Source organism: Equus caballus, chromosome 4 (assembly GCF_041296265.1).
Source record: "Equus caballus isolate H_3958 breed thoroughbred chromosome 4, TB-T2T, whole genome shotgun sequence".
Classification (NCBI taxonomy): domain Eukaryota; kingdom Metazoa; phylum Chordata; class Mammalia; order Perissodactyla; family Equidae; genus Equus; species Equus caballus.
The window spans coordinates 83,657,891-83,682,998 of record NC_091687.1 but is presented as its reverse complement, the minus strand read 5'-3'; the positions used below and the strand labels follow the sequence as shown (position 1 = coordinate 83,682,998).

The window sequence follows — 25,108 nt, the reverse complement described above, 5'->3', positions numbered from 1 at the left end:
GCCTGACTGAGTCCATCCTCCTCTCGGTTACACAAGTCATGCTTTCAAAACCTGCATGAACATCATGTCCCTCCTCCTCTTGAAATCCTTTAATGCTTCCTATGACTTTCATAATTAAGTCCACATTCCTTAGCTTGCGTTAAGTTGTTCAGGATGGCCACCTACAACTCTCAATCCATCCCAGCCTTTTTATTGAGAAGTAGAAAATTGTATGGACTTTTTGAAATACATCTTACTAATGCATGCTTTGTGGTTTGGATAAGCATACAATTTGGCTGAGAGAAAGTTGGTAAACATGACAATTTGGTTATAACCTAATTTCCAGTTTTGATGTACCACAATGATGCCTCACAGCTCTTGGCTATTGGCAGATGGCTTTTTAGCTGTCAATCATTCAGCCAATCATTTCTTCCAAGAGCTTTCAGAACAGTTAAAAGTTAGAATAAATCAAAGGAATGAATTGGAAGAAACTAAATATCGAAGATCAGAGGGCTAATCAAAATAACTTAGCCAATAAATTTTGACATTGAATTTTTGAAATAAAATATGGTGGGTTATATAATGGTATGTATGCTATCTTCCCCTTTTTGTAGAAAACAGTTATATGTGTTTAAATATGCATTAAGATGTTCTAAAAGGATATACACTAAAGGGTTATCAGTAGTCTTTCTGTGTAGGTGGGATAATGGGAATTCTTTATGTTCTTTTCCTTATCTGTTTATTCTGATTTTTCTTAATGATCATGTACTATTTTTGTAAAAAGAAATGTTCATACAGAGACTATATAATAGTCCTATCCTTAATCCACCAAAATTATCAATTCTAGAAAAAAAGACTGCAATATTAACTCTTTACCAAATCCTTGTTTTTACAGAATTACACTCAACCCTATGATTTTCTTCTATTTTCTGTGATACCGTTTCCTCAATCTTAAATGTCCTTCCTCATTCCCCACCCCCTCATTCAACTCTTTTTTTTTTTTTTTTTTTTTTGATGGGGAAGGTTGGTCCTGAGCTAAGATCTCTTGCCAATCTTCTTCTTTTTGCTTAAGGAAGATGGTCCCTGAGCTAACATCTGTGCCGGTCTTCCTCAATTTTGTATGTGGAACGCCAGCACAGCGTGACCTGATGAGCGGTGTGTAGGTCCGTGCCCAGGATCTGAATCCTCCAACTCCCAGCTGCTGAAGCAGAGCACATGAACCCAACCACCGCACCACCCAGCCGGCCCCTCAACTCTTTTTTGAGCTGGTGTCTTTCTTTAAAAGACTCTATTCTTTAAAAGTCCAAATCAAGTGTCACCTTCCCTGAGAAGCTTTTCTTGACTCTTCTCTGCTGCTTCTAGTCAAGGGTCTACAACAAACTGTGGCTCACAAGTCAGATCTATCCAACACCTGCAAACTAAGAAGAGTTTTTACATTTTTAAACGGCTGGAAAAAATTAAAGGAAAAAAATTAACAAGACATGAATATTGTATGAAATTTAAATTTTAGTGTTTATAAATAAAGTTGTATTAGGACACACTCATTTGTTTGTGTATTGTCTATGGCTGCTTTCGTCCTACAGTGGCAGAGTTGAATCGTTGTGACAGAGACCAAATGGCCCACAAAGTCTAAAATATTTACTCTCTAGCTCTTTACAGAAAAAGTTTGCTATGACACTAGCTTTAGAGGCTTAGCCTTCCACAGTGCCCACGTATGACCCTACATCTGCCTCTACTCAGTTCTTACTGCTGTTCTGGAAGGAATAGTTTCATAGGATTCTCACTACTTTGAGGAGGAGGACACGTTCTAATTCAACTTGGTCTCCCCAGCCCCAAGCAGAGTGCCTCATACACAGGAAGCACGTGATAAATCAATTCATGATGCGTGAAAGAATGGTGTGAGCTCCCTCCGCTAGACTGTAAGTTACGTGAGGACAAGGGTTGTATCTCCTTTGTTCTGTGTGAATCCTCAGTATCCAGAAGAAGATCTGGAACATGGTAGGCACTTGGAAAATATTTGCGGAAGTTGCTAAGTGCATCAATGTTGCTACCATATGCCTGAGTTTTGTAATTCTTAGGTCTTAGTCTTTTATATCATGCTATTTGATGATTGATGGAAATAAAACTCCACCTTCCAAGCCTCAGAGAAACAAAGAAAAGACGGTGTTCAATTTGTCCTGAAAGGAAGTAGCTAAGAGGTCTTTTCAAGAGCACGGTGATTTACCCCAACCTTTGGTGCCTCCCAATATAGGCACTGCAGCCTGTTACTACTGCTTCCTTTCACTCACTTGTAGCAACGACGTCAGCACGTCAAGATCCTGCTGACACCGAGTTATTAAATACCTGGGGCAACAGGGTTCCTGAAGCAGAGCGAGACAGCATCCTGGCCCCATTTCAAGTCAGGCTTAAGGGATTCACATGCAGATATAAATCATAGCCTAAACACTTCATCTGGGCTCGCATGGCCTGTCTCCCAGTGAGCTGAAAGCTCCTTGTAGACGATGAACGAATTTGTTTTCATCCCAGCTCTGTGAGTTTGCGGGGAGGGTGAACTAAGAGCACCTGTCCTGGGCTGAATAAAGAGAGTCCCAATACCTTGTATGTTTACAGCACTGTATTCTGAAATAATGTTCTAGAAATATTTTTCCTGAATGACAAATGTACCTACTTAGTATCTGACCATGTCATACACTCCTTTTTAGGGGTTTTATATTTTCTTTTATATATTGAATGTGAGAGTCCATATCTTTATTTACAACTTGTGAAGAACCTAGTAACTGCATGCTGCTCTCTCCTGAGGTCCCAAAATTTCCATCAAGCCACCCTTTTAAAATGCAAAGGAGAGAATATTTGGCTCCCACTCGCTCCCTTCCGGCTAGTCTCCCCCTCCCCGGCAGCTTTCCCTCCTCACTGGGGAGGGCTGCCGCACACCCCCTTTTGGGACGCGTGCATGGTTTTATCAATGACCCAGTTTATCAGCAACCATTTACCCCTCAGTCTCATCTTGATGGAGCTGGAAGCTGCTGCCATATGGAAAAGCCCTGTCCTCACACTCCACGAGGGCCAGGGGAAAGAAAGGTCTGCCTGAGCTTCTGTTCTAAATTCACACTCTCTCTCCTTCTCTCTCTTTCACACACACACGCCTTTTAGAAACCTACATTTTAGCTTTTATTTCTTCGGACAACAATAATGAGCATGATTGTAAACACTCAGGGGTGAAAATAGTGAAGTTACTCTCAAAGGAAACTGAAATACCCACTGTTGTTCTAAGAACAGGGAGCCTTTGGGAGGTTTGAGTCTGGAGGGAAGCAGCGAGGGGCCATGACGCAGAAGGAGCGTGGGCTCTACAGTCAGAGGTACCCAGGTCACACGCAAACGTCCCCTCTCTGGGCCTGAGTTTCCTCACATATAAAATGGGAATAGCACCTTTTCATGTTGTTGTGAAAAGTACATGAGGCAACCTAGATAGTTCAGAAAATGCCAGTCATTCCCCACATGGAGTTAGGGCACTGACTTAGCTCCTGGGCCTCTGGAACTCCCCTTCAGAGATTAAATCAGTTATTCTTATTGAGGAAGAGAATGGCAGACTAAAAGAAACAGACCCAAGAACGACTGGAGAAATTTTCTAGTGAAACACAATCCTCTTGATAGGAGATAATCCAAAGCTTTGTATGTGAAGCAAACAATTATTGAATGGGTGGCCCAGAGAGCTTACCAAGACGACTGTTATACCCTGTAGGGCACAAAGGAAATGTTGCTAATCATAGTTAATACAAAGGACTTTAGAAGAGATTTTTAGCTTTCATAAATTGGAGTGGAGCACTGGAGTGGAATGAAGTAATCTCTGATGTGTCTTTCTCTTATCTGAATTTAGATCTTTCTTGAGTGAGAGGGGCTGGTTTGAATGATTGGTGGGGATTGCAAACACAAGTGCACTTGTCTCTGAGGGGGTGTGGTGCATTTTGACATCACTAGGATTGTGTAGGGCACAAGAAGGCTGAGACTCACTGAACTAAGGCTCATCCGCAGAGAGTTCCAAAGGAGACTTGAATGGTGAACTGTTAGCCTCAGCCACAAGATAGCTCTGAACTCAGGGGGCCTGTCTTCCAGGCATTCCTCTAGCACTTATCTCCTCTCAACCAAGGTATTTTCTAACTTTCAATGTTTATTCTTCCAGAAATACTTGATTTTAATTATAAAAGATTGAATTACTTCTGGGTACCTTTCGGCCTTATGGGAATGTGGGAGTGTCAGCTGACATCCTGGGTCTAACATCCATGCATTCAAGATTATAATGGCCACTTCGGGGTCTTTTCATGGGTTTTATCTACCAAAAAGACTTTTAAGAAAGTTCTTGATTCCAGACCTTTCAAAAGAGTTCCAATCAGATTTTCTCGGATATGAGAAAACAAAGAAAGGCAAATGTTAAGGACTCAAGCCCTTTTGGTGTAAGAATGTAATATTTTTAATAGCCATATTACATACACACCTAACAGATGTGAATATCAACTCACAAAAAAATATTAGTTTGTTTTAAAAAAAACACAAAAAACTTCAATCCAAATTTATTGGGATTACAAAAATAACAGCCCATTTCATTAACTCGTTACAGCTCAGTGTTACCAACACATCCAGGGATATAAGAGCATCTTTAAATAAACTGCTTCTTGCCAATACAAATCTCATGACATAAAAAAGAAGTTTATTTTCATATTTACAGAAGAAACATGCTGATTGTTTCTTAAAATTCTCTTTGGAATTAATAGGTGAGGCTATTTTTATAGTCAGAGAACATTTCAAATTGAAGAAGGTACTTAGACACATCTCACAAGGCATTTTATTTGATACCACTGAATAATTCTGCATCCTCTTCTAAAGGTCATGTTTTTATCGCAGGGCTTCTGGAACTTCCACCTACAAAAATAGGGCATTTTCTTTCAATAAAAACAACACAAATGATAAAGTCAAATGTATCTGTAGGGTATGTGTCTAGCAGTATTCTCTGAGAAGAACTCATATAGATTAATGCTGCGTGGTATTCAAGTTTTTTATTATAAATTAGGTTTTAAATCACTTGCAACTCGGTGGTAAAATTTTTGACAAGTGATGAATCTTTTTTGGAATGTAGATTATACTCCCTGCCTTTCCTATTAAGGAAATTAGGGTTTTTATATGTTGGAGTGTCTTAAAGTGAACTTGGCCCTATAAAGACAGAGAGGCTGAGAAGGTGGCCCAGGCACACCTCTCGAATGGAAATGTGCTCTCTGGTGACATGCTCCTGAGGTCCCAAACTCAGTATGCTTGTCTTGCATACTAAAATATTTAAAATATTTATATGTATTTTGGGAGTCAACCTTGATACCGCTTTGCAATGAAGGCCGACCCCTTTACTAAATCTGTGCCTGGCTGTCTGCTCTTGGGTTACTTACCCGCCTTAGCTGTTTTATGCTGCTTCCCCGAATGGCTTCCATGAGATTCTCATGAGCTGATCTCTGTGGGGTCGAAGGTCGGGAACTGTCTTCCGTTTTCTTTTCTTGCACTGACCTCAGGGAATTTTTTATTTCCTTTAGGATATTGTTGGGCTGTTTCTTACCCTTTTTGCCTTTTTTCTTTTTCTGTCCATTTTGTAATGCCCGCTGGGCACTCTCCTGTTGTTTGATGACTTCTGCAATGTTTCTGGTGATAAGCTTTTTCTCTGGGAGTGGAGGAGGTGGAGGTGGAGGAGGAGGTGGCAGCCTTTGGGGAGGAGGAGGCGGCGGGGGAGGAGGAGGGGGTGGGGGAGCAGGTGGGACTACAGGAGACTGAGGACGGCTCCTCACAGTTTGGACTTTCTTGGGAAGTTTGGGAGATGACCAAGGAGAGTGCCTGGGAGATGCGTAAGGTGAAGAGCCAGGCGTTCCTCTTTGCCAGACTTTGGTCCTAAGGTTGGATCCTCCATCACATCCCTCTTGCTGTTTTTGCTCCTGCATCCGCTTCTGCCTCTGTTTATCCATATTTCTCGTCAAGAGGCTCGTCATGCTCATTCTTGGTCCTGGAAGCTCAAAATGGTAGCCCAGCCTCAGCAGTGTGGTGTTTTCCCTCAGCAGCTTGACGATCTCCATCTCCACCTGGCTGCCCATGATATGCCTCTGGTTGTGGAAGCGCAGCTCCGTGAGCACGGTGTTGTGCTGCAGAGCTCTCATGATGGCCAGGATCCCCTTGCCCGTGATGAAGTTGGACTCGATGTTGACGCTGGTGATGTGCTTGTTGACCTTGAGCATTTCGGCAATGGCCATGGCCGCGCTGTCATCGGCGTGTGTGTTGGCCAGACTGAAGGTCTTCACCACCGCGTTGTCCTTGAGGGCCTCAGCGAAGCGGGTAAGGGTCTGTGAGGTGATGTTCTCGATATTGTTCAAATTGACTTCTGTGGTGTCAGGGTCGTTGTTTTTAATTTTTTCCAAAGCATCCTCGATCACCGTAGGGTTTCCGCAAGGGTGAATAGCAGCCGGCGACTCTGTGTTTCTTCTGCTGTGGTCACTGCTCAAAGTTATGTTTTCTATTTGACTTTTAAATGTCTTTGGCCTAGAGTTGTCAGAATTGACGCTATCATAATTTACAGTTCCATTGATACCTTTCTTGTTTTCAGTCGTTCTTTCCTCTTCCTCGCTGTCGTCTTCCTCCTCTTCCTCTTCCTCCTCCTCCTGGTCTTCCTCCTCTGCAGTGTACACTTCCTCAGAAACCTCACTGTTACTTTCAGTAAAGATCAGCTCTTCCTCACTCTCCTCTTTGTCCTCTTCTGCAACCTAAAGAGCATGTTATCATCATTATGTTTGTCCTTTTTAAGCACAATTTTTTCATTTACAAAAGTAACACAGTTTTGCAATACATGTATCAAATGTTTATGTGGTACATCTAAAATGAATACTGTTATATGTTAATTATATTCAATAAATAAAGAAAAATAACACATAGCAAGTAATAGAAAAGTATATAAGGAAAAAGTTAACCTGCTTTTGAGCTCTCTAGCTCAGGTGACCAAGGTTAACATTTCATTGCTTAAAGTTCAACAGCTTTTTCTATAAACATTTCTTTTATTTTCTGCAAAATAAATATGCAGAATTAGATTTCTTGAATAAAAATTTGTGATCGTTTTGCCAATTGAACAAATATGTTGGAACTTCAGCTTTGGAAAACCCTTGATAAATTTTTTATTCTCTTAACTACCTATTCGGAACTATTTGACTCCTAGGCTGCTTACAATTTAACAAATTCAACCTTCCCTTCTGGAATCACTCCTCTGTCCTTCCTTATTTCTCCATCTCAAGCAAATTAATGAAAATAAAAATAAACAACGTGTTAATGGGTTCCCTTTTTTAACGTACAAAACTTCTTCCCCAGATTTGCCTCCTATAGCAGATGTGACAGGAGCCAAGTGCTCTCTGCCCCTCCCCCCCCATCTCAGTGTAGACAGAGGCGGGGGCATCATTTGCTCCTCCAACATTTAATCTACCTCTGAGGTAGAGCCTAGCACAGGGTCTTGGGGACCTCACACCACCTGCAAGGTGCTGCTGTCCTTGTCCCTGCTCTGGGAAAGGAAGCCTTGAGGCAGGGCTGCTGTCCAAGGCAGCAGCAGGCTAAAATCCAGCTCTATGCGGAAAGATGTCCCGTCACCTTTTTCAGTGAATCGACTTGAAATCTCACGCTTGTGCAGGGTTAAATGAGACAGACTGCAGAAGACACGAAGTGAGAGAGATAATCATCGCCCTTGGCACTAACTAGATTCCAACCGTAGGGTGGAACAGCAGAGAACAGTAGAAAATCTTGAAGCAAGCCATCGCCTCAGCCTGAGGGTCTTCAATTATTCAGCATGTATCAATCATGAAAGGCTTTCAGGCAAACACAATTTCATTCTATCTTTGTCTTTCCCGTTTGCAAGACTCTGTGGCAAGAAGCCCAAGTGACCCTTCTTTCTCTTCTCCTTGCTATCTTTCCTGATAAAAAACAATCTGGAAATTGCTGACGGAATCTGATTTTTCCCCCAATGCTATCTTTTTAGTCCTCTCTTTGTCTTCTGTAAAGCCCAGAGTCCCTCCTTTGTCCCTAAAGGCATGATTCTTCCCTCTACCTTGGAAACAGAGCTCCTGCTGCCCGAGGCTGTGGAATGAGCTTGGAAACACTGCCCTGGGCTCCAAGTTATTTGCCCAGTTGCTCTCACAAAACAGCCTCCGGTATCTGCTTGTTTAGAGTGGCAGGCAGCAAGTGATGGCCTGGGGAAGTGGTCAGCCCCTCCTGGGTGGCTTGTCCAGTCTTAATTTATCCACTTCTCCAGGAGCAAGTGGGAGAGGGCTACTGTGTGTGTGTGTGTGTGTCTGTGTGTTTGTGCATCTGTGTTGGGGGGGGGGGGCCTGTTTGGTGGCAGCTGGCTGCAAGTCACAACCCAAAAACATAAGAGAAAGAATGTGGCTTTAGCCGGGCCTCTTGGTGAGATGAGGAGGGAGAGGAGGCCGCATAAGCCCAGCAGTGGGGTAAGTGGGTTACAGCAGCTGAAGGAAAGAAAGAATCGTACGCTGGCTTCTCCCCATCCCCACCTCACCTCAAATCCCTTTGTATATTTTCATATCATTCTAGTCCATGTGTGCCTGTGAGTTTATGTGTGTATGTTTTTAGCCGTTTCAGTATTTGGAGGAAAGGGGTCCATCTCAAAATCGAGAGATACTGGCTTTCATGCCACCATTAAATTTTACTCTCTTTGGTTTTGTCAAGACCTTTAGGCTCTATCTGCAAGAGGTGTTTTCCTCTCAAAATGTACCTGGGGAGACAATATCTGAAATTGTTATCCAGCAACGAGTTGTCATGTAACATCTAAATGACACTCCTTCCAGAAAGCCTTCTTTGACACCCCTCAAGTTATCCTTGAGGTGTGCACGCAGGGCGTTTTACTTCCCCCAGTAAAGTATCTATTTTAAGGCTTGTCATTTTTCCCAAAGGAGTGAGGACAGGATCGTGTATGATTCGCTCACTGATTCGGAGAGTGGGACCGACAGGGCTGGGTGCGGTCAGGTGACCAGCTGTCCCGGTTTGCCTGACTCTGAAAGGTATCCCAGGAGGCAGGATTGTTCGGTCTAAAATCTCAACAGTCCCAGACGGTCTGAAATGGTTACCACTCTAGGAAAGGGAGATCTGAAAGAAGAACATCAAAAGGGAGAAAGGTGTCGAGAGAGGGAAGATAGGAGGATGCAAAAAACGTTCTTTTTTACTTTCGAAACTACCCCAGCATTTGTACTGACTGCACACTTCCAGGGCTCGGGCTGCTGCTGCTCCGGGTTAACCCTGATTCTGGTGGGAACAGGGGTGAGGGGAGGCAGTAAGGCATGTGGTGCTGAGGGGAATAGGCAGAAGGTGGATGTTGGTGCACCTAGGGAACAGAGAAAGTGACAAGAAGGGGGTGGCCAACCAATTCTCCTTCTCACCTCCTTGGCATCACTACATGAACAAGGAAGCAAGAGGCTCAGTTTTCAGTTCTGCTTCTGGTCTACTCTTAAAGAGCTGGTTGACTTTAGACAAATCACTCATCCTCTGGGGGTCTCAGAGAAACTACAGTTTAGTTGAGCGGTCCTCAGACTATAGTGTGTGTCGCAATCACCGGGATGGCTTGTGAGCCCACAGATTGCAGGGCCCCACTCCCAGAGTTCCTCATTCTGCAGGTCTGGGGGAGCCCTAGAAGCAGCAGTTCTAAGAAGTTCCCAGGCAATGCTCATGGTTGGGCTCCCGTGTCTTGAGACTCACGGTCTTTGTGCCAACAGAGCTTGGTTTGAATTTCAGCTCTACTTAGAAGCTGTTAACTTCAAATGAGTTTCTCAATCTCTCCTAGTCTCAGTTGTTGTGTGCAGAAGGTAAGAAGTCAATGAAATAATGTAAGCAAACTCATTTACATCTAGGCCTGAGACCCAGCAGATGCTCAAGCAAGGGGAGCTGGATCCTTGGGTCTCTAAGGCCCCTTGGAGCTCTAACGCAGCATCAGTTTGTGTGAACCTGTGTTCTGTCATTCGGCAGACGTTGAACATGATTTTCTTAAGCCTTTACAGAGCCAGTAGCCTGAGAAGCACGACGCCCCCCCCCCCCCCGCCCCCCGCCTCCTCACGATGCATACTGCGCTGCTCTTCACTTATGTGGCTGTCCCTGTCGCCACCCACCCCCCACCCCCCGCCACTGGTCAGCTGCTTTTCCTGTGGTGGGAATGGATTGACACCCTCCACTGGCAAGCTTCTGCTCAGCACTCCTTGTGACTTCAGAGACAGATGGCCAGCAGAGAAAGTGTAGTGGGAGACAAGTTAACTAGCCGAGAAAGGAATCAAAGTTCCTCAACACGGTGGCCTCTCTCATTGAGCTGATAAGCCATTGGCAGGGATCGGCAAAACCTTTGGCAGGATCCAGTGGGTTTCATCAACAGCTGACAACCAGCTTTGCCCTTTGTTTCCCACTGATCTCAAGACATCATGACATTAAAATGCCTTTGTGGGTTAGTACTATAATGGCTGTCTGTCCTGGATATTCTGAGGCAATTTCACTCTTTTTATGAAGGAAATTCTTTTTAAGAACTGTAATAAAAATGTCACATTTTATGTATTTTATCATGTTTTTTGACACACAGTCCCCATTGAAAAAAAAAGACCTCTAAAAATCACGGTTGTGGAGGAATTGACCAGCCCAAACCCTGGGCCGTCATGTGTGTCCTCCTTTCTCACCTCCTCCTGCAGCCCCTCAGTGTGGGTGGCCACCTTGGCCTTGGCAGACCCTGGCCTGATCCCAGTGGCCCTTCCTGCGATGACTGACATGGACAAAGCTCACACGTGTCTTGCTACCCCTGGGACCCTCACATCCTGTCATCAAGATATCTATGGGCGCCTGGATTAGTGCTGTGGAAGTCTGGCCATTGGCTTCAGGGCGCTCTGATTTTAGATGACTCCAGTGGAGCACAGGGGCTTTGAACTGTTGCTCCTGACCTGTGTTCTTCCACGGATTCAGGAATTTGCTAAATTAACATTCTTACTGCCATGACTATTCTCCAAGAGCCTAGTCTTTTGAATTTTCTGCTGTTAATGATTCATTTGGCAAATTCAAAGTAACTTTGTACTCGGCAGAGACCAAGAGCTTAATAGATCTGAGCTCTAATATAAGCACATTTCCTGACCTCAGAATCACCCTTATAAAGTAGGAAGGAATCTTAGAGATCATCTACGCAGGCGTGTTTCACCTGCGTCCTCAGGTGGGTTACGGGATGTGCATTGTCATTTGAAATTCTGTGTAACAGTTTGCATATGCATGCACAAGCACAGGCACATTTTCTTAAAGTAAGTCTGTAACTTATCCAAATCTCAAAAGGGTTCTTGATTCACAAAAGAAATGCTGGATTCAACTCCCTACATGGACAGATAGGAAAGAGAATCTTGCAGAAGTGACTGACTATCTGTTCAAGGTCTAACAACTTAGGGATAGAGCAGGTACTAGAAATAAGGCCCCCCGACTCTCAGCTCCGCATACTTCCCACCACCCTACACTTCTGGATATTGGTGAAAAAGAATTATTTTTACTATGGCCACCATCACAGTCAGAGCAACCAGAGTAGTACCCATTTTTGTCTTTATAGAAGAAAACAAATTTACTTAACTTCTATATATATATATATATATATATATATATAGTCAGAAACAGATATTATTCCACATCCCCAACTTATAACTCAAATTAAACTTATGTTTGGCAAAATATGTAAACCCATGCCTTGCTTGTGAATTCTTTTCCTCTTGAAGATCTCATCTTTAGTCAATCATAGAACCCCAGCTAAGAATTTTACATGTATGATCCACTGGGTGGCCATAGAATTTACAGGACCATTTCAGCTTGAGAAATTTTTCAGAGCAGGTACAAATGGATTATAAAAAAAGAACAGTGATGAGAACTGAAAAGTTAGAGACAACAGGTTCTTGGGTTTGGGGTGGGGGGTTGGGGGGTGGGAGGAGAGAGGAAATAATCCTGAGAGCCTACCTTTCCACACTCCCCCAGCCTCTCCTTCTCCAAGAGTTTTTGGGACTCCTTTTCCCAATAGGCCATCAGCGCCTCCCTGCTGAATGTCCCTGTGGGGGTTTTCTCCGTCAGACTCTTTTGCCTTAGCCCCACGGGAAGGTTGCGATCAGGTTCAATGTCTTCCAACTCCCTCTCTAGCTCCTTCAGCTCCTCAGCTGACAGGGAAGCGAGGAGTTCGTCCTCATCGATGGATTCATATTTGCTAAGTCCTCTCCTGTAGCCAAAGGTAGACATGGTCCCTGTTTTGTCAGACCCACAAGGAGCTTGAAGAACCGGGCATTCAAGGCAGCCCGCAGCAGTCAGGGAGGCAGGTGGGCAGGCTGGTCAGCAACTGGTGCTAGGAGTGGCTGCGATAGCCTTTTAAGAGCGGAGAGGCAGGACTGTGACAATGCAGAGAGGGGTGAAAGCATGGGCTGTTTTAAGCAGCAGACGTCAGCTGGACATTTGAACACAAAGAATGTCACCTCGCTGGTAGAAGGAGGTCTCGGAACCAGTGGGGATTATTAACACACTGGCCAGGGACATATTTAGCTGAGACTGATAGCTCATGAGGGCAGGCAGAGTGTGTTTCACATCGAGAGTAACCCAGTTCTTACTTTGTATTTAAACAACAGGAGAATAAAATTTATTTTGAAAATGACTCGCTGCCACCAGGGCCATGAAAAGATTCTTTCATTATAATCCTAGAGGTTGAAAAATGACTACACATCGCTCTATGAGTAGTTATTCAGGTTCTCCTAAAAACAAATTGTGGGTGGCATTCATGGGAACAGAAGGCTATAATAATATGGCGCTTTATACGTTTATTGTATTTTGCAGCTCACAAAGCACTTTAATATAATTTTCTTAATCATAACACATCCTGTGAGATATCTAACATTATTCTCCTTTACAGATTTCGGCAACTGAGCATCTGAGAGATTAATGGAAAAATTTGAAGTCAGACGGCTAGAAGAGCAGAAGTGGCTTTCTCCACTGCACAAAATGGCTTCCTTCTTCTCAACCAAGAGTGTTAGGCAACAACTGCGTTTGTAAATGAAACTCAAAAGAGACAAATAATAATACTGGGTATGATTTATTAAGAACTGACCCTGTGCTGGGCTAGTGTTAAGCACTTTATATATTTTATCCCCTTTAATTCTACAATCCTGTAAGGTATATATAATTACCCTGATTTTACTAGTATCAACTCAGCAAGATTAAGTAACTAGCCCAGAGCTACAGAGCTAAGAAGTGGTGGAGCTAGAATTTGAATCTAGATTTGTATCTGGGCCAAAAACTGAAGATATGCTAATTTGAAATTATGTGTATACCCATATTCTTATGACTGTGGTAAAATATATACATGGTTTACAAGTCTTCATCTTAGCATACAGATAAATAAATATCTGTTCAAGTGTGTGTAAAAATACGTTTTATCAATACATGTATAATATACGATATTTTGTTTATATGTTCAGCAGTGGGTGAATATTTGGGTTGTTTCCAGGTTTGGGTTATTATAAACAATGCTTCTATGAATATTTACATGAAAGTCTTGGTGTAGCCATATATTTCCATTTCTTTTGGGTGGATATTTAGTAGTGGAATTGCTCAGTTATATGGTAAGTTGACATTGACCTTTTCAAGAAACTGCCAAATTATTTTCCAAAATGGCAACACCTATTTACACTCCTATCAGCAACGATGAGAGTTCCAGTTTCTCCGCATCCTAATTTGTTGTTGCTTGTCTTTCTGATTATAGCCATTTCAGTAGATGTGAAATGAGATCTCATTGTAGTTTTAATTTTCATTCCTTTAATAAGTAATGATGTTGAGCATCATTTCATGTATTTATTAGCCACCTTGTACCTACTTTGGTAAAATAACTATTCGATCTTATACTCATTTTTAAATTGGGTTGTCTTATTATTGGGTTTCAAGAGTTCTTTATATATTCTGGATTTTATATATTCTGGATGCAATATATAATTTGCAGATATTTTCTCCCATTCTGTAGATTGTCTATTGGTGTCTTTTGAAGAGCAAATGCTTTTGATTTTGATGAAGTCCTATTTGTCAATTTTTCCTCCTATTGAATGAACTTTTAATAACATAACTAAGAAATCTTTTCTTAACCCAAGATCGGAGAGAACTGCTCCTGTGTCTTCTTCTAAGAGTTTTATAGTTTTAGGATTTATGTTTAGGTCTATTACCCTTTTGACTTAATATTTGCACATGTGTAAGATCAGGGTCTAATTTCATGTTTTTACAGGAACATGTCCAATTGTCTTAGCATATTTTTTTTGGAAAAGACCCTGCTTTACCCTATTGAATTGTGTTGATGCCTTTGTGGAAAATTAATTGGCCATAAATGTTACTTCTGGACAGTCAGTTGTGTTCTATGGGTCTATGTGTCTATTTTCTTATGCCAAGATCACATGGTCTTAATTACTATAGGTTTGTAGTACCTATTGAAATCAGGAATTGTAAGTCCTCCAACTTTTTTCTTTTGCAAGAATGTTTTGGCTAACTGTTATGATCTTAACTCATTATGGTATTCTACCTCCAAAAATAACTATGATTCATTTCACTCAACAATAAGAGAGATGATTATGAAATTAGAAATGATGAGTTCATTGGTTTTTTTATGGCCTCTAGCATATATCTTTGTGTAGCCTCAGTGGTAACACATCTTTTTATGGGAAAATTGGTTTGAGTTTTGGAAATGACTTCAAGTCATTCTAGCCAAATCTGGTGAATAAGGTGAGTTATTCAACTGTATAATGACATTTACGTAAAATGATGAACAATGATTACAATTATATAAAAACCTGTGTGTTCTTTGGGAAAAAAACAGATGAGAAGAAAGTACATGCAAGTGATAGCACAAGCTCCTTTCCTCAGGAATTACGTATTGCTGAAGCGGGCACATAGGATATGTTGACCACTGTGTGAATCTGAGGGTATAAATTAATGGAAGTTTGTTTTACTTTCTCCTCTCTCGTGTTTGTAATTTTTCTCTAACATTTTCATATTATTTTTATTAGATAATTTATTAAACACACCCTATGTGCCAGACTATAATTTAGGTGCTAGAGTTAGAGCAGAGAAGAAAACCAGCAAAGTCCCTCCCTTCATGGAACTTACATTCTAGTTGGGGGAGACAAACAATATCTAAATAAACAAGAAAATACAGGACATATCACACAGAGGCTATATGGGGAGAAATAGAACAGGGTAAGAGGGAATAAAGAAGATAGTGGGGCTCATATTTCACATAGGAAAGCTCTCTGCAATAAGGTGACATTTGAGCACAGACCTGGAGAAGTAGGGACTTGATGCATGCAGATTATAATACATGTGTAGTATGACCATAAAATAATTACTCAGATATTCTTTGAATCACAAATTCTCAGCTTTCAAAATGACTTTGAAATATATTAATCTTCTTTTCATCACTTCTATAAGCGGTCATTAAGTGTTTGCTTGAATACTTTCAGTGAAAATTGTATGTTACCAAAAATTCATTCCATTTTTGGATGGCTTAAATCGTTAGAAAATTCATCTTTCTATTGTGTTGAAACTGATCTCGAAAAATCATCCAATATAGTTTAGTTTTCTCATTGGAACAACCCAGAATAAATATAGTCTTTTGCGAGTTTCTTCTTTCAGATCTTGGATGGCCCATGAACAACTCTGAAGATGACTCTGGAAGAGGAGACATTAAAGTGTTTCTGTGGCAGCATCACTGAAAAAAATGTCATGGTCTCTCAAGGACACTACTTTGAGAACAATGCTCATTTGGATATCCTAGCGTGTATGTTACAAATCACTCTGATTAAGCTAATAATCACAACTGACGGATGATCTTAGTGCACTGGATTCCCCTTTAAGTATTCTCCACCAACTTTCAATCCATTAGATGAAATTCTGCTGAGTGATCAGACGCTACCAGCTGACCCTGGCCAGACTTAAGTATGATGGATAATTTAGATTTCCTTGCAACCTTCTCTACATCGAGGGAAAATAAATCCAATCATGTGTTCCAAGCATCATCATTTTCTATTTTTGGAGTTTTACTTGGTCACATTGTGGTTTTGAGTTCAGAATTACTTTTTCTAGAGTCAATAGTACTACCAGCCTTTTCAAAATTAACATCTTTTGTTTAAAAAAAAACCCTCTCTATCTTGGGGAGATTTATTTTCAAGGTTCTCGCTTGGAATCAGATACACACTCTTTCCCTGTTTATTGGCAATTCCCTTTTTAGTGAAAACAGAGTTGCCTCTTTTAACCCTTTTTTTCTTTCGGTTTCCTCTTGAAAATGCTATTATTTGTTTATTCGACACACATTTACCAAGTACCTGCTGTGTGGACAGGTGCTGGGAGCTAGGATTACAAAGAGAGAAATAGAAATTGATCCTGCCCTTGCCCTCAGGAGCTCATGCTCCTGGGAGAGAAGCAGACAGCAGATGGTGACATAGTGCAGCCACGGCTTGGCCAGGGTGACAACAGGAGGAGAGACATGAAGTACAGATGAAGAACAATCCAGCCTGTGTGGGTGGAGTTGGAGAGGGCACAGAAGCCGATAAACAGCTTTCCATGCAGAGAGAGTAGTCTCTGAGCAAATGCACAGGAGTGTGAAAATAAAAACCAAAACCAGGTATTATTTAGCATAGGAGTGGGGAGTAGGTGGAGATAGGCTGACACTGGCCCTGGTTCACGGACTATTTTAAGTAGAATACATTGGTATCTTGCAGTCCTCAATCTCCTTTTTTTTACAGCCACGAGCATCATGCCTGGCACATGGTAAATACATATAGATGTTGAACACCTTTTATTTGAAGGGCCATGTCAAGGAGTTTTGGACTTTATTATCATCTAGTGTTAAGTGGAAATCTCTGACACTATCTCCTAGCCACCATCCATAGCCATAGTTTGCCTTCTTAAACACAGGCAACTGTTAATCCCAGCAAGTGTCCTGATATTGAGGGAGACTCAACAAGAGCAAAACTCATGAGCGTCTCCAAAACTCAGCAATAGCAGCCCTGCGGGCAGATCTGGTATTTCAGTAACTAGTATTCATAGGCAATGACCAGAGCTCCCCCAACTCCACTTGTAAGAACTACTTCAGCCGAACACTGGACATGGTGGGACTCCCTCTGCCGAAAAGTGACTTACTTTGCTGTGGCTTAGGTACTTTTGACTCTTAATGTTCAGAAGTATTGAGAGGCCCTACCAAATGTTTCTTTGTCTTCTTAATAACCCCCAAATTTCTGGAAGAATTAGGTAATTTCAGGAATTGTTCCTATTTCATAATGTTTGTATAGGTATTCCTATTTATAATCACATACCAGTGTTAAATGAATGTATTATATGAATATATTAATAAAAATGTCATTTCCCCTGGTTCTCTGCTTTATTCGAAAATGGGCCCTGTTGGTCACAGATTAGTATTTATAGTTTCAGTGATTTGAAAGGATCCCAAAGGCACAAGATTTACAACGATGAGTCATTTTACTAAGCTAAAATTTGTATCCTTAAGCTCAAGAATGTTTCATGAAACTACTTAGAAAATCTCCATCTGGGTGTCTCACTGGCACCTGAAACTCAGACCAGACCGGTGTCTCCATTCCCTCTTCCCACCTTCCGGGCCCCTCGTGCAGGCTTCCACATGTCTGAAGATGGTGCCCTCATCCAGCCGGTTGCTGGAGCATGTTGTTACCTTTGGCTCCTTCTCTCATCATTGTCATACTCAATCACAAGGTCTGGACTCCTGTGTTTTAAACAGCTCTTGAATTCCTGCTGCATCTCTGACTATTCCCCCTTGTCTCAACTTGAGTCTCAGCTGCTGTTCTCATTTTCTTGGATGACGCAACATGGACTAGTAGCCGCCCTGATGCATTGTGGCTGGACATCTTCCCCTTCTCCACAACACGACTGGAGTCACTTTTTAAAACTCAAATCTCATAGGGTCATTCTCTGCCTAAAACCTTTGAATGGCTTCCATGGTCCTTCAGACAAAATCTTTCACCGTGTGCTCTGGCCCCTCCAGGATCAGGCCCTGCTTACCTCTCCAGCCTCAACCTGGGTCACTTTCTTCAGCTCTCACACTTGAGCCACTCTGGGCTTCTGGACTGTGCACACTCCCTCCATCCCCAAGCCCTTGTGCCTGCTCCTCCCTTTGCCTGGAATGCCTTTGCCGCTTCCGCCTTGTTCAGGTCTTAACACTCCTGCAGGGAGGCCGTTCCTGACGCCCAGGCCCAGCCTAGTCTCCCAGCTCCCACAGGACTCCATTCCATGGCAGCATCTCCCTTGGAATTACTTGCTTTGAATTGGTCTTCACAGGAAATATGGTTTTCACCGAGGGAAGGGGCCATGTCTGCCCCGTTCACCATTCCCATGGCCTCACATAGTTATTAAGTGTTCAGAAAGTATGTTTTTGGGGTGTTTTTTGTTTTAAACCCAGATGAATTGCAATGTAGGGAGGGATAGATCCAGGTCTTATAGAGCCTGAAGGTTATACAGTGTTGGGGGCCTCTTTAAGAATAACAATATAAATTATAAACACAAATTTGGTTATGAAAGTGAGACTGTATTTAAAACAATAATAGAAGCATGGCAAACGACTAGCTCTTAGGTGATTCGAGACCTCCTTAAGCAGTTTACCAGAAATACTTATAGAGAAATGCTGCCTAATTGTAACCTGACTTCTCCGCTACCCCACCCCCAACACTCCACTGCTCCTGGGAACCCCAACACTCACAAAGGCATTTTTGTTCATTTCATGGACATCTTTCTTCTTTAAATTGTCCTCAATTTGCTGGCAAGGAAACATGGAAATCATATGTTATCGTATTATTCGCAACATTGAGAAACTGAAGATTCTTTTATTCTCACAAATGTCAAGGCTCTATCCGCTAACAAGCTGTTCCATTCACTCTCCCTCTCCCCCGCCTTTTTTCTGAAGGCTTATTTAATCTTTCTCACTGGGCAGGTGCAAGATTGCTTCATGAACTAGATTTGACATATTTCCTACTTACACAGAAGGATATGGATTTTCATCATTTCCTATGGATGGTTTGTCGTAAGGCTGCTGAGCTAATGGAACAACCCCTAAGGAAGTCAAGCTTCCGACTTCACTCAGTCTGTCTGCTGGAAGCTTCTCAGATAGCTGGAGAGAGTCTCCGAGGGGGAATGTCAGGCAAAGGTCAGGCTCTGGGCAGACAACAACCAAACAGGCCACACGGATCAGATGGGAACTGGCAATACTCTTATCAAGTCCTCACTCTCAGGCTTGGCAGCCAAGCAAATCTCTGAGCTATGCCAGCTTGTGTTAGCATGAGTCAAATTTAAAATTATTAGAGCTATTTTTAAAAATAATATGCAATTGTATAACATTTATAGTTTACCATATGCTTTTACATACCGTGTGCCAAGCAGTCTAACGTAGTAATATGATCTCCATTTAATAATTGTGTATCCCTACCACTTGCTGTGTGTGAGGCAACACTTGATGAAACAGATATTATTCCTCTCATTTTACAGAGGGTGAAAATGGGTTCTGAGCTCAGAGAGGTTAAAAATTCTAAATGTACCCAGCTAGTAAGTGCTGGCGTTATGTTCCATAAGTCCAAGCTGCTTCTCACGTTGAGATACTAGCTTATCATTTCAAAATGTACCAAAATGAAAGACAGATGGGATGAAAGACAGACCTTTTTAATAGATCATGTAATGCTCTGTCTTATGTATAGTAGGTTCAACTATCCTTTGTTGAACTAATTCAAACGTAAAAATGAGTCTTACGCAAGTAAATGGAAAGATAAACTGATAATTTTAAAACTATAAAGACAAAAAAATGATTTTCAGAAAAAGTTCAAAAGCAAGCAGAGAATAGCTGAATTGCATCAATTAGGTCTGTTTTTACACTGCAGATCATGAATACGCGATTCCACTATGAAACAGGGAGCAGATTTGATATATATCACACAAGTTCTAATAAAGGAAGTTTCACTTGGGCTCTATTGGAAGGTTTGAGGCTTTCATTCATTTCAGCAACTAGTTTAGTTGTAACCTTGAGTGCTGATGTTATGGTTTTGGACAGATTTGCTCACTGTGGGATTAGGAAGAATGATGTGGAGGGTCAGCATCCAAGACATAGATCTCTTCCTTGGGCTGCTCCCTCCTTACGTTCATGACAACTGTCACTTCAGAAAGCTCCAGTTCTGGCAGGGAAGTGCTCACTTAAAGGGCAGAGAAGCTGAGATCCTGCTGTGAAGAGGGGCTAGAAAGGTAAATTCAGTGTCCAGGTACAGGAATATGGCACCTCGCTGAGCCCAGTAATGGGATGGTTAGTGCTTGAGGGCTGGTATCTGGTTACCAGGCTTTTTCATTTGTGATTTTATCATGACAATTGAAGGCTCTGTCTTTTCACACAGACTCACAGTTCCTCACTGACCTTTACTTCCATAGTTCTCCTGTGTTCTTGAGAACCACAGCCTTTTGAAGGTTTGCCTTCTCTCATTTTCCCCTGGCACTCGTTTCCCAACGCCACCCCCCACTTCTCCTTGTTCTCCTTTCTACCACACCCCCAGGGAATCATTGCTAGTTTTCAAGGTGCCACAAAAGACCCATCCCACTGGTAACATGATTCCTTGCCAATTCGTGGTGCCATTTAACAGGACAGGAAACCTTCATTTTAATTCTCCAATCTATGTGTTTTTGTGTGTTTATTTTGTAAATAATAATTTCAATAAGGTAAGAAAGTCATATTACAACCAGCATGAGAATGTCAGGAGTTGGCAGAGCTGGCTGCATCTGTCTGAGTTGAAGGCCCCCAAGACTGGTGAAGGCAGCAAGCATTGTACTGCCCTTGAATGCTGTGTCATCATCTGTTCTTAATGGTCTTATCAGCGAAGCAAAACTAATAAATCATATGCTGCCAGCACAAGAACCACGTGCTCCCCTCTGAGCCAGAGGATTCCACTGTGTAGCTGGGCTTCCTCGGCGAGGCTGTAAACATGGCATCACCTGTCACCTCTTGTTTTTTTTAAGTGATTTATTCAGATGTAATTTACATACAATAAAATTCACTCACCTTACGTGTAAAGTTCAATGATTATTTTCAGTAATAATACTGCAAGTTATCCAACCATCATCACGGTCCAATTTTAGAACATTTCCAGTACCCCAAAAGATCCCTGTGCCCATTTGCAGTCAATTTTTGCCCGCCACCCCCTCCCCGGCAACTTCCAATCTGTTTCTGTCTCTCTACATGTGCCCTGTCTGGACATTTTATATAAATGGAATCATACCATAGTGTTCTTTTGTATCTGGCTTCTTTCACTTAACCTAATGTTTTTGAGATTCATCCATGTTGTAGCATGTTGCCAAATAATATTCTATTGTACGGATACGCCATATTGTGCCTAGCTATTCACCAGTTCATGGACATTTGGATTGTTCCACTTTTTGACTATTACAAATAATGCCCTCCTAATCTGAACTCAAAATGATGGAATGGAAAGAGTTTGAGATTTGGAGTCAGGAGTCCTAGTTTGAGTACTAGCTCTGGCATTTACTAACCTAGTTAAGTTAACTAACTTAGTTAATAAGATTGATTTCCTTATTTATAGAGTAGAAGTAATTAACCCCTTCCCTGCCCTGCTCCTAGAGTAGTTGTAGGAATCCAGTGAGGGGCTGGCCTGTGCGCAGCGGTTGTTTGCACGTTATGCTTCGGTGGCCCAGGGTTCGCCGGTTCGGATCCCGAGTGCGGACACGACACTGCTTGGCAAGCCATGCTGTGGCAGGCATCCCACATATAAAAAGTAGACGAAGATGGGCATGAATGTTAGCTCAGACCAGTCTTCCTCAGCAAAAAGAGGAGGATTGGCGTTAGATGTTAGCTCAGGGCTAATCTTCCTCAAAAAAAAAAAAAAAAGAATCGAGTGAGATAATGTATGTGGAATGCTTTGTGAACTATAAAACACAGGACAAATGTTATTGAAGGAGTCTTTAAGAATGGATTAACAGGAACTAGATGTTTCTCAAGATTCTTTCCACATTCACAGAGTAAACGATTAAACTTTTGATCTATAGGAATATCTACACTTTTCCTTCTAAAACTTGAGGTTCTCATCGTCTTTCCTTCGCCATAACCTGTTATTTAGAAAGATTTTAATATCATTCTACTTCTCTTAAATTTGCTTGTATTTTAAACTTTACTTTTGATTGTCAAATAAAAGGTTTTGTTTCCTGTTGAACAGAGAGATATCCTAGGGGGACTGTAGGAAGTTGGACTTAGTATAGTTGAAGTTCAGATTTAATCAGGGCATCCTCCAACCTGCAGACTCAATTTAGCCTCTTGAGTTCTTCAGGTGATTGTGGAGGGCAGGCCCCCAATGAGGGGCCTGGGGGCAGAGTTGAACCGTGGTTGAGGGGCTTCCAGTGAGTCAAAGTCTAAGCAAATGTTACCATCTTCCAGTCAAAGGTGATTAAAATTTTCTCTTCACTGAAACAATATGAAACCAATTGGGGTAACTAGATCTTTAGGGGTATTCAGGACAATAGGTTGTTGACCACTGACTGAATCTCATATCTAGTTATCTGACTTCCACAAAGCATAAAAAATAGCTTCCTTGAGAAGCCAACGCAGATCTCGTTTCAAACAGAAAGAGCTGGATACTGGTATCCCACACCCCCTCAGTCCTAAAGTAAGGATCGCATTTAGCACCCTCCACACCTTCTACCTTATCCAACACTATGGTTGCTTCAAAGACGTTTTATCTTAAACCTCACTGGGAGATCTCAGGGTGGAAGATTTCCAAAGCAAGAGAAATAGCTGTTCCAAGTTCATTGGAATCTGAAGCACAAAATGTGAGTACCCGTCAAATGCCTCTGGTGGAATCACTGGCCAATCCAACATTAGAACTCAGGTGCTCCCAGTGCCCAGATTCAAATTACTAGGCTGTCTCCTTCCAAAAACGGCAAATCCCCAGACATCTCTAGCATTGCCCGAGGTTACGTAACACAGGGCACCAAGGTCAAATAAGTCTATTCCTTCTATACATCTTCTTCCCTGAGAAGCCCTTTTCTCCCTTTCAACAATTGATGATCAGGGCTTTCCTAAGAAAAGCAGATGTGGAGTTTTATGTGCTAGGGACAATTCTCTGCTGTTTTCATTCTGTGAAATTTCTCAAAGTATTTATAGATGATAGTGAGATGCCACATACATCTCTAACAGTATTTTTTCACATTTTCACAGCTCAGCATGGCAATCTTCAGACTTGGACCATAAGACAAAGGTTCTTGACTCTGTAACTCTAGCACCAGCACTGCCACTGTGTAATAACAATAATGAGAGCTTGAGTTTCTTCACATGTACTTACTCTATGTTAGATATGGTGTTTATACACTTATCTCATGTCTTGTTCAAAATCAAGCAGCTAATAATTCGTGGAGCCTAGTTCAAACTCAGGTCTGTTTGGTCACAAAGTACATGTTCTTACCTACTGCATTATATGGCACTGCAATAATATACCACACTACAATGCATGTATATGTATATTATATATGCATGTATAATATATGTATGTATATTATATATTATATATGTACTCATGTGTATGGAATTATGGATATATGCATGTAATGTTTCTTTTTGTCCCATGAATAACTTGAAGAAACTCATAGTTTTTATATGTTCTAAATAATTTCTGATTTGGAAGATGACTATATAAATGAGAGTAATGTGACTTGAAACCAAAATTTAGATAGGAATGTCTGGTAAAAGGTCAAAGACAAGGCTTAAGTGTGTTCTCTGTGTCATAAGAGACTGCTATTTTTTGTAGTTTCCATACTGTCTAGCCCAAATGTACTGATTTTTCAAAAGCCTGCATCAAAGAGAGTGCTATCTATGAATATTTGCTGTATGACATTTACACAATCATTTTCACATCTTCCACACTGTCATCCTAATGCTTGGAAACATTTCCTGTGAATAATTAAAATGACTGAACCATATTCTTCAGGAGGCACTTGATTTCAATGTGGTTATGAAATTATTTTCAGTTGGAAATGGATATATTATCTAAAGATCACCTACTGAAAAACTAAACAAAACACACTTAAATGAGAGAGTAGTTCTGCTTCTTTTCACCCAGACTCTCTGTATGATATGAAACAAAATCCACAGTGACCGAAACAGCCACGGACGTCTTAGCAACACAGGAAGATGTTATCAAAACTCTGTCTCGTCGATTCCACAGTGGTTAAGCTGGCACCACCGCAGAATGATTGGCTTCTCCTGAGGCTCACTGGGGAGGAGCAGCTGTTGCCCTCTCTTGGATAAAGTGACAGAGTCTAGGAGAAACAGATTGCTAATTAGATAGAAATTAATTCCCTTACCACTCAGCTCACTCAAAAACAATTTTCCCTAGGAAAGTTCAAAAAGTAAGAAGATCAAATTCGTTTGGGATACAATGATTGCCTCAGTTTCATAGGATACATTTTTTTCCTGTTCACAAATACCGAAAGAACCACTTTCAAAACCAATAGCATGTGCAGTGAATTCATATCTTTGCATCCAAATATTTCTTGAATTTGTTGTTGGTGCTGTCAAGTTGATTCCGACTACCGGTGACTCTGTGGAAGGCAGAGCACAGCCTTGCCCAGTCTTTTGCGCCATCCCCTCATCTTCCAGGGCTGTTTCAGACAATGCTCCACTGCTGTATGTAGGATTTTCATGGCCAATTTTTTTCTGAAATGGGTGGGCTAGTCCTTCTTCCTAGTCTGTCTTAGTTTGGAAGCTTTGATGAAACCTGTCCACCAAGAGTGACCCTGCTCGTATTTGAAAAACTGGTGGCATAGCTTTCAGCATCACAGCAACATGCAGCCACCACGGTATGACAACTGACAGACAGTGGTGTGGTTTCCTGAGTGGGAAACGAACCTGGGCCTCAGTGGTGAGAGAGCCAAATCTTAACCACTAGACCACCAGGACTAGTGATTTCTTGAATACATTTACATAAAGTACATTAAAGAAAATGTCAGAGCTTTAGTTTAATATCTGAATTATCACATAGCAGAC

The 25,108-nt window shown here is 41.6% G+C and overlaps 1 protein-coding gene across 1 annotated transcript; it reads right to left on the bottom strand.

Moving 5' to 3' along the window:
- Nucleotides 1-4,420: 4,420 nt before the first annotated feature.
- LMOD2 (leiomodin 2) lies at nucleotides 4,421-12,517 on the bottom strand. The gene is made up of 3 exons (XM_001502348.7): nucleotides 12,004-12,517; nucleotides 5,409-6,761; nucleotides 4,421-4,893 (listed from the first exon to the last, which is right to left on the bottom strand). Exons 1-3 carry the CDS (start codon nucleotides 12,274-12,276, stop codon nucleotides 4,867-4,869), a joined length of 1,653 nt encoding a protein of 550 aa, XP_001502398.3. The 5' UTR covers nucleotides 12,277-12,517; the 3' UTR covers nucleotides 4,421-4,866.
- Between the last annotated feature and the right edge of the window lie 12,591 nt (nucleotides 12,518-25,108).

Bases quoted from the DNA above. Each gene is read 5' to 3' on its own strand.
- LMOD2 (XM_001502348.7), bottom strand. From the start codon at position 12,276: ATGTCTACCTTTGGCTACAGGAGAGGACTTAGCAAATATGAATCCATC. The intron at 6,762-12,003 runs GTAGGCTCTCAG...CATGCTCTTTAG, and splicing joins GGCTGGGGGAGTGTGGAAAG to GTTGCAGAAGAGGACAAAGA. The intron at 4,894-5,408 runs GTAAGTAACCCA...CTATTTTTGTAG, and splicing joins GCATAAAACAGCTAAGGCGG to GTGGAAGTTCCAGAAGCCCT.